Raw genomic sequence first — 10,582 nt, 5'->3', positions numbered from 1 at the left:
ATGTGGTTATTCTGCAGACTGCACACACATCCAGTCAAACAAAAACACACATACAGTATGCTCATATGTGCTCACAAGCATGTACAAAATAAATCAAATAATTGATTAAAGATTTGTTTATTAATGTATTAAATTCAAAATATATTTTTTCAGAAATAATGTACTTTATTTTATAAATAAATACATACATTTTTTATTATAAATTTTTTTTATACTTTTTTATATATGTAGAATTCACTTGACTGACAGAAGGACCTCATTAGTTCTTTAATTAAATTGATTAAATTACAAATAAATTAGATTATCTTTATTAGATAATTATCTTAATTAGAAAATATTATTTAAAAAACTGAATGAATAATAATTAATTTTTTTATAAATATTATAACTGTAACAATTCTATAATGTTAGTCAGAACTCACTTGACTGACATGAGGATCTCATTAGCTCTTATATTATTGCAGTTTAATAAATTAGAAATATATATTATTTAAATAATTTCTTTAATCAATAAATAGATAGTATATTAATTAATAGTAATAGTAACAATTCTATAATGACTTATCAGAACTTACTTGACTGACACGAGGACCTGGTTCATTTTTAGGGCCTCGCACAATGTCTTTGCTCCCTTGGCACCAATGTTATTGCCACGAAGACTAAAACAAAATAGATCAGTTTTATTTAACAATCAATTTTGTTTTTTGTCTTGTTGATTCGGGTTATAAGGTTCAAGGACACAGGAAAAGACGTATCACATTAGTTTGCATTATATTATTCAATGACCTTGTAACTGCTGGTGAAAATGCAAAATTATTATTATATTAATAAAAAAAAGTCACTGACTCCAGGGTTGTGAGGGTTCGGTTGACAAGTAGAGCCCGACTGAGCGGTTTAATGCCTTTGCTGCTTATGGAGTTATCAGCCAGACTAGAAAAGAGAGAGAAGTAGAGTTAAACAAGACTGTAATAAAACATACTACCATTCAAAAGGTTGGGGTCTTTAAGTCTCTTCTGCTCACTAAGGCTGCAATTATTTCACAAATTATAGTAAAAACATTTATATTGTGAAATATTATTACAATTTAAAATAACCATTTTCTATTTGAATATATTGTCAAATATAATTTATTTCTGTGATGCAAAGTTTAATTTTCAGCATCATTACTCCAGTCTTCAGTGTCACATGATCCTTTAGAAATCATTCTAATATTTGCTGCTTGAGAAACATTTATGTTTATCAGTGTTGTGCTTCCTCATATTTAAAAAAAAAAAAAAAAAATTCACAATTATTTGATAAATAGAAAGTTTAGAAATACAATATTTATTTGACAGGAATTTTTGTAACAATGTTAATGTCATTTTTGATCAATTTACTGTAATGCACCCTTGCTAGATAAAAGTCTTAATTTCTTTTAAAATAATAAAACTTACTGTCCCCAAACTTTTGACCGGTAATTTATGTATTATGTGTGTCCATACCTGAGCATCTGAATATGGCACTCTTTGGCACTCAGCAGACTTCCCAACAGCTCCATGGTGCCTTCCTTAAATTCATTGTTTTCCATTCTGCACAACACACATATACAGAGTTAACAGGGTACATAAGAGATTTAACATGGAAAATAACTCAAACTAAGGTGCGTTTCTCATACAAATCTGTAATATGGCTTTGGAAGTCAGTATAAGCATATGCATTTTACCTCAGCTTACTGCAGTACAGCAGCTGTGGGAGGAGCCTCTTCAAGGAGGAGGAGTCTAGGCAGTTGGACAGTTGCGTCTCTTCAGTACATGTGTCTGATACTTGCAATAAGTAGGCGAGAACAGCACAAACTCCGCCCTTTAGCTTCCCCCGCAGGTTGCAGTTAATGAGATCGTCCTCTATGGATCGTAGCCACTCCACCTGCTGCAGCTCCGCCAGACACGTTACTATCGTGACGCTGCGCATGCTAACGGCGTCGCCTCCTGTCCCGGTTACTGTGTTTTGAAGCAAAGTTGACGCTGTTGTGCGCTGTGTCAACTGCTCCTCTTGCCCAACACCCAGCGAACTGCCTAGCAAAGCAGCAGCCGCTGGAGACAGCAGCCCTGACAGGAAGCGCGAATAAATAGGTAGATTACACCTCGCCCCGCCGCCCCATATTTTTTTTTTCTCCACAGCACAACACTATAGTCTCTGTAAAACAATACGCGGCCACAAAAAACCGCTTCCTTAAAAAAACAGATCGAACATCCCGCGCCTCGAAGAAATGTAGTAAAAGAGCGCCCCCAGGAACTCCTGCACGGACGTGTGCGTAAACTGCCACGCCACACTATCGGACAACCAACTTTGCCTGCGTTGGAGGATGCGGCAGCCGAGCATGCTGCCCTGAGTTGGTATGTCGACACTGTAAGTTCGCAATTCTGTCTCGCTGAATGTATACCGTCGTCGTAAGAGGCTATAAAAAGCAAGGCGACCTAGAGTACTAAGTGGCTTCCTGATGCCGCCACTGGGCGTGTCTGATCCAGAGAGGTGTGGCCAACAGTAGTGGGCATAGACTTCTGTTAACGTTCGAGGAAGGGGCGTGGCATCTGAGTCCAACTTTAGAAGGCGCGATAGCGTAGTTATGATAATGTGGCAAACCGCGGGCACGGAAGACAAAATAAGCAATGGTTTCTGGGAATTCAGGTAAGTCCACACTTGGGAGGAGATATCTTCAGGTGTGCTTGTTTGAGACGGTGAGCTGTCTTGTGATATTGAATATGCATCCAGCGTGTTCGTAATACAGTGATTAATATAATCCTTTATTTGGGTTCGGGAAAGAGGCGGGGCTTCCGTCACACGGTCGACCAATCCTGCTGGAACTTTCGCACCAGTGCCAGGCCTTGACAAAAGCCAGAGTGTTGCCCCTGGCAACAAGTTACCTCGTACAATATTCGCAATGAGATCTGACACGGGAATTTCACGACGAGGGTCGCTAGTGGGCGGGGCATCTGCGAAATCCAGCGACTGGCGAAATTCTTCCAATCCGTCCAAAATGAGCAACACTTTGCAGGATTCGTTAAATAAAATGATGTCCATGTTATCATACGGAACGAACAGTCGCAGCATGCGCTCGACCGATAGCCGATCGAAACTGCTCAATTCCCAGCATGCAATGGGGATTGCGAGACTCAGCTCTGGATATATCTGACTGGTGCTCCACAGCTGGATGAAACGGCGGACCATTCGGCTCTTCCCGCTGCCGGCCACACCCACCGTCAGTGTCACGCGAGGGGCGGTGCTACCTCTCGTCAAAGAAGCAATCAGCTTGTCCAATCCCAGCACTCGACCGTGAAGAGGCCCCGCCCCTCTGTTGACTGACACCTGTACAAGGTCGTGTTCTCGCTGCTGAAGGTCAGATACGCTCTCTATGAGGAGTAAAGTGGAATTTGAGTTGCCGGGGACTTGCGCCAATGAATTTTCATCTTCTTTGAGTCGCTGAATGAGAGCGTCTTTATACCGTCGAACCACAGAGTCTACAGAGAGAGAGAGACAGATGTGAGAAACACAGGCAAAAAAAAAGAAACAAATATGTTAATCACATATACTAACCGTGTACAGTTATAAGGTTGTACTCGGTCAGGTGTGAACATTGAAGATAAGTCTGAAGGGCGGAGCCATGTGGATCAGTGACAGAAAGGAACTCAACCATTAAATGCACTTTATCCTTCAATGACCCCATTTCCTGTATAAGCCCCGCCTCCTGTGCACTAAGCAGGTCAGCTTTTCTCATGTGATGGACCACATTTACCAAAATGGAGGTGGATAAGAACCGTTGCAACAACGTCTGGTGTCTGCGTAACCACCCAGTATCTGAGGAACACACACATAGGTACACAAACATATAATTTAGAGTAAGGAATGCATAAAATGTTAAAAATGGGGATGCACATATACTAAATTTTTGGCCAGCACTGATATATACTTTATCTGTTAAGTATAAATATCTATATATTTTACTTTATCTGTTTGTCTAGCTTTCTATTTTTCTATTTTATATATAAAAGCTTGCTACATGTACTGTGTTAGGCTAACCGAGACTTGTCATTTGCACTTACATATTGTTACATATTAGTTTTGATTGTTTTTATTGTCCTCATTTGTAAGTCGCTTTGGATAAAAGTGTCTGCTAAATGACTACATTTTTATTATTAATTATTATTATTATTATTATTATTATTATTATTATATAATCTATAATGCTGCTTTGTTATATTAACAAAAGATTAAATACAAATATATTTTTATACAAATAAAAAATTAAACAAAAACTACATTTCAGTTTTTACTGTAATTTTTAATGCACAGACACTCTCTCTATAGATCTACTAGTTGCATGTATACTTTAATATTATATATATATATTATTTTGTGTGTGTGTGTGTATATATATATATATATATGTATACACACACACACACACACACACACAAGACAAACAAAATAATATATAAAATAATAAAATAAAAAAATAAAAAACATAAAATAACTTTAATCTATTACTATCCTAGTAAAACTAGAGCTAAATGATGGTAAAAAAAAGATAAAAAATACATAAAATGTTATAGGTTTGTGGGCTATATCTTCTTATCTCTACCTTCCATCCTTTTGCTAGTGTCTTGTTTTTGAGCATTGGTCTTCAGATCCAGGCAGCAGTACTCCTGCCATGGGATATGGGAATGTCTATCCATCCCAGAGCGCTAGGAAACCGTGTTCAGCTGTGTGTGTGTGTGTGTGTGTCAGACCCTCAGTGTCATTCAGTGGCATCCATTTCCCTGTAACACAGACAGACAATGCATCAGCAGCACACATCAATCAAACGGATATGGTCACCATCACAGCATCCTGGCTGCAAGTTTTGCACAGATAAACAATGCTGATTTTCCTCCAGATGTATATTTTGTTCATAAAAGCTCACCACATTTATGAAATGTGGAATTGCACTGACATGCTTTCTAACTGTGTTCAGAATTTTTTTATGAATTTTAAGAATGAATGTCTTTAAAACTTCTTGAATAAAACATGTAGAGAAAGCTCCAGACGAGCACATGTCAGTTCTCTGGAAACCAAGACTGAACCTCATTACCCACATGCTTTAACAAACACTGTGTTACTGTGGTTACAGCATGACAGCTGTCCCAAACAGATGCGAGGTACAGTTTACAAGCCTGTAGTAACAAGACAACAATGACATTCTTATGCCACAATAAGCCTTGTTTCTATTAACAAAACAACCTGTTAAGATATTAAAAGCTCAGGGGAGGTAGAAACTGCAGCATTGGCCTTCCCCTCAAACACATTAAGAGTCCCATATGACAGACAGAGCTGGGTAGATTACTTACAAATTGTAATCCATTACGAACTACAGATTAATGATGTAAACTGTAGTTAGTAACGTAATTGAGGTTACACATTTTTGGTAATGTAATCTGACGACTATTTTTTTAGATTGCTTTTAGATTACTTTTTTTTTTATCAAACTTGTTTAAAACATACCATATTGATATAAAAAGGCAAAGAGAAAGAAAATATATTCCATGTTTTGATGTCAATATCATAAATTATATTAGTGAATTAATACAGAGCGAATAGTGAATAGTAAGTTGATAACCTAATTATTAATTAAATCATAAAAATGTAAAATAAATGTAATTTAAACACTTGAACACTAAAAATACAAATATTGTATTTGTTTACCTGCATGTCAGTGTGACCATTAACTAACATCAGAGAACTGTGAACATGCTAATGTTTTGTTAAATTATGGAAATATTAATTACTTCTGAGATATTTCAACAAATATGTGACCCTGGACCACAAAACCAGTCTAAAGTGTCAATTTTCATCATATGAAAGCTGAATAAATAAGCTCTCCATTGATGTATGATTTGTTATGACAGGACAATATTTGGATATAACTATTTGAAAATCTGGAATCTGAAGGTTCAAAAAAATCTAAATACTGAAAAAATTGCCTTTAAAGTTGTCCAAATGAATTCTTAGCTATGCATATTACTTAAGTTTTAAGTATAAGTTTTAATATATTTACAGTAGGAAATTTACAAAATATTTTCATGGAACATGATCTTTGCTTAATATCCTAATGAATTTTGGCATACCTTGAATATATTTTCAAAATGTAATTTATTTCTGTGATAGAAACTGAATTTTCAGCATCATTACTCCAGTCTTCAGTGACACATGATCCTTCAGAAATCATTCTAATATGCTGATTTGCTGCTTAAGAAACATTTATTATTATCAGTGTTGAAAACGGTGGAGCTGCTTTGTATTTTTGTGGAAACCATGATACATTTTTTTCAGGACACTTTCATGACTAGACACAATTAAAAAGAACTATCTTTGAAATAAAAATCTTTTGTAACATTATAAATGCTTTGCAGTCACTTTTGAATAAAAGTGTTTTTAAAATAAATCATACTGACCTTAAACTTTTGAACGGTCAAAACCAATTTAAGAAGATATAAATGTTCACATACTGTACTATGTGTTCAGTAAGTAACAGCAGTGTCAATGTCATGTTACACTCAATGTCTAAACGTGTTCAAACTATAGTAGTTCACTTCCTTTGTGGTATTTTAATAACAATTATAACAAGAATGATTTTGTTTCCCATGGTTGGGTTTAAAGCAGTTACCATACACTATATCTCTATATAAAAACTGATTGACTGAAACCTTACAAATATCCAGAGCGTCTTCTAAAACATCATTTACTTTTAAATCTAGACAACCAGAATACCATATTAGCAACCACCATAATTATCCTAGTAACCACTCAGAATACCCTACCAAACATTCAGAATACCCTAGCAACCATCCTAAATACCCTAGTAACCACTCAAAATACCCTACTAAACATTCAGAATACCCTAACAGCCATCCTAAATAACCTAGTAACCACTCAGAATACCCTAACAACCATCCTAAATAACCTAGTAACCACTCAGAATACCCTAACAACCATCCTAAATAACCTAGTAACCACTCAAAATACCCTACTAAACATTCAGAATACCCTAACAGCCATCCTAAATAACCTAGTAACCACTCAGAATACCCTAACAGCCATCCTAAATAACCTAGTAACCACTCAGAATACCCTAACAACCATCCTAAATAACCTAGTAACCACTCAGAATACCCTACCAAACATTCAGAATACCCTAGCAACCATCTTAAATACTCTAGCAACATTCCTTAATACCCTAAATAAGTAACCACTCAGAATACCCTAACAACCATCCTAAATACCCTAGTAACCACTCAGAATACCCTAACAACCATCCTAAATACCCTAGTTACCACTCAGAATACCCTAACAACCATCCTAAATACCCTAGTAACCACTCAAAATACCCCACCAATCATCCTTTATCCTAGTAACCACTCAGAATACCCTACTAAACATTCAGAATACCCTAGCAACCATCCTAAATACATTAGTAACCACTCAAAATACCCCAGCAAACATCCTTTATCCTAGTAACCACTCAGAATACCCTACTAAACATTCAGAATACCCTAGGAACCATCCTAAATACTCTAATAACCATTCAGAATACCCTAACAACCATCCTAAATACCCTAGTAACCACTCAAAATACCCCAGCAAACATCCTTTATCCTAGTAACCACTCAGAATACCCTACTAAACATTCAGAATACCCTAGCAACCATCCTAAATACCTTAGTAACCACTCAAAATACCCCAGCAAACATCCTTTATCCTAGTAACCACTCAGAATACCCTACTAAACATTCAGAATACCCTAGCAACCATCCTAAATACCTTAGTAACCACTCAAAATACCCCAGCAACCATCCTTTATCCTAGTAACCACTCAGAAGCATTCCGAATACCCTAGCAACCATCCTAAATACTCTAATAACCATTCAGAATACACTAGCAATTATACTAAATACTTTAGCAACATTCCTAAATACCCTAAATAATTAACCACTCTGTTTACCCTAGCAACCATCCTAAATACCTTAGTAACCACTCAAAATACCCCAGCAACCATCCTTTATCCTAGTAACCACTCAGAAGCATTCCGAATACCCTAGCAACCATCCTAAATACTCTAATAACCATTCAGAATACACTAGCAATTATACTAAATACTTTAGCAACATTCCTAAATACCCTAAATAATTAACCACTCTGTTTACCCTAGCAACCATCCTAAATTCCTTAGTAACCACTCAGAATACCCCAGCAATCATCCTTTTTCCTAGTAACCACTCAGAATACCCTACTAAACATTCAGAATACCATAGCAACTATCCTAAATACTCTAGCAACATTCCTAAATATCCTAAATAAGTAACCACTCAGATTACCCTAGCAACCATCCTTTACCCTAGCAACCATCCTAAATACCTTAGTAACCACTCAGAATACCCCAGCAACCATTCTTTATCATAGTAACCACTCAGAAACATTCAGAATACCCTAGCAACCATCCTAAATACCTTAGTAACCACTCAAAATACAATAGCAACCGTCCTTTACCCTAGCAACCATCCTTTACCCTAGCAACCACCCTAAATACCTTAATAACCACTCAAAATACCTCAGCAATCATCTTTTATCCTAGTAACCACTCAGAAAACCCTACTCAACATTCAGAATACCCTAGCAACCATCCTAAATACTCCAGTAACCATTCAGAATACACTAGCAACTATCCTAAATACTTAAGCAACATTCCTAAATACCCTAAATAATTAACCACTCTGTTTACCCTAACAACCATCCTTTACCCTAGCAACCATCCTAAATACCTTAGTAACCACTCAGAATACCCCAGCAACCATCCTTTATCCTAGTAACCACTCGAAAGCATTCAGAATACCCTAGCAACCACCCTAAATACCTTAGTAACCACTCAAAATACCATAGCAACCGTCCTTTACCCTAGCAACCATCCTAAATTTACATTAACATTTAGTCATTTAGCAGACGCTTATATATATTTATATATATATATATATATATACCACAAAGAAAACAATTAGATAGAACAGAAAAAGAATATAGAGAGCTAGTGTTAGTTTTTTAAAATACCTAAATACCTTAGAAACCACTCATAATACTCTAGCAACCATTCTAAATACCTTAGTAACCACTCATTATACCCTAGAAACCATCTTAAATACCTTAGTAACCACTCAAAATACACTAGCAACCATCCTAAATACCATAGTAACCACTCAGAACACCAATATACATGTATATAAAAACATATAAAATAACAAAAAAGCACAAATGAAATAATGATTTTACAATAGCAATATTAATTAATGTAATGGTTTAAAATTTAGCTTTTTGAAGGTTGTGTGTTTAAAAAATAGAAATTCTCCAGCAATTAACTGCATACAGCTCCTTATATACACAACACCTTATATACACAAATGTATAGTATAAAACATAGCTAATCCGCTTGATGAAGAAAGCTAATACTCACTGCTGATTGAATGGAGTTGATCTTGTTGGCCTTCAGATCTGGAGGCACCAAACACACAAACTCAAGCGCAGCAGCATCAGGTGTGTTTCTGAGCACAGGAAGTCTCGCTGGCATCTGCTAACCTCCGCTTGTCTCTACCCTACTTCTCATGGACCTCATCTTCATCCTCCATTCGACACTTTCTCTGTTTGAGTGTCTCTGTCACGCAGTCTGTCTTTTTCTTTCCCTCTCTTCTATCCTTCCTGTTGCACCTCCTTCTCTTCCTGTGCAGCAGGCCACAGACGCACTTTTGACGTGTAGCATCGTCTGACATGCTGTCATTATGTGCACAAAACCACAATACATAGATGCACATGCTTCCATGCGCTCGCTTTACATAAGCACTAGACTGTAAAAATACAAAAAGACATATTTTCACACATGACTACAGCCGAGTGAAATTACTAACACAGACAGCCTAAGGTCATGCATGTGTGCCAAAAATGCATATGCAATACAGAAAAAAATAATGCAGGTCAATAAATGTGTGACTTTGTCTTAAGAAGATGCATCTGATACAGACGTGCTGATTAAAGAACAGGAAGAGAAAAGACAGACTGAGAGATCAGACCGACAAATGAGACAAAGGTACAGACCGCTAAAAAAAATAATATATAGGTATATGGGCTCAGTTTGGGGTCAAGGATGTATTTAATTGAACAAAAGTGACAGTAAAGACATTTATAATGTTACCAAAGATTTCTCTTTCAAGTAAAAGCTGTTCAAAGAATCTTGAAATAAAAAAATAGTTTAATCATTTCCACAAAAATATGAAGCAGCACAACTGTTTTTAACACAGATAACAATAAGAACAAGCGTATTAGAATGATTTCTGAATGATCATGTGACTCTGAAGAGGGAGTAATGATGCTGAAAATGTACGTTTGCATCACAGAAATAAATTACATTTATTTAAAATATAATCAAATATAAAACTTATTTTAGATTGTAATAATATTTCATATTATTGCTGCTTTTACTGTATTTTTGTATAATAAATGCATCCTTGGTGACTTTCACAAACATAAAAAA

The 10,582-nt window shown here is 36.1% G+C and overlaps 1 protein-coding gene across 1 annotated transcript in view; it reads right to left on the bottom strand.

Annotated features, from left to right (window-relative positions):
- nlrc3 (NLR family, CARD domain containing 3) overlaps positions 1-9,934 on the bottom strand; it is a 14,356-nt gene extending 4,422 nt beyond the window's left edge. The window contains 8 exon segments of the mRNA XM_042752008.1: positions 1-18; positions 576-659; positions 847-930; positions 1,482-1,568; positions 1,703-3,494; positions 3,571-3,831; positions 4,616-4,793; positions 9,512-9,934. The exon segment at positions 1-18 is cut by the window's left edge and continues 66 nt beyond it. Coding sequence (XP_042607942.1) covers positions 1-18; positions 576-659; positions 847-930; positions 1,482-1,568; positions 1,703-3,494; positions 3,571-3,831; positions 4,616-4,709 — 2,420 coding nt within the window. The 5' untranslated portion in view covers positions 4,710-4,793; positions 9,512-9,934.
- Between the last annotated feature and the right edge of the window lie 648 nt (positions 9,935-10,582).

Source organism: Cyprinus carpio, chromosome B24, assembly GCF_018340385.1.
Source record: "Cyprinus carpio isolate SPL01 chromosome B24, ASM1834038v1, whole genome shotgun sequence".
In the NCBI taxonomy this organism is placed as follows: domain Eukaryota; kingdom Metazoa; phylum Chordata; class Actinopteri; order Cypriniformes; family Cyprinidae; genus Cyprinus; species Cyprinus carpio.
Note: the sequence above shows the minus strand (reverse complement) of the source record. Positions and strands in the feature narration are given on the sequence as shown.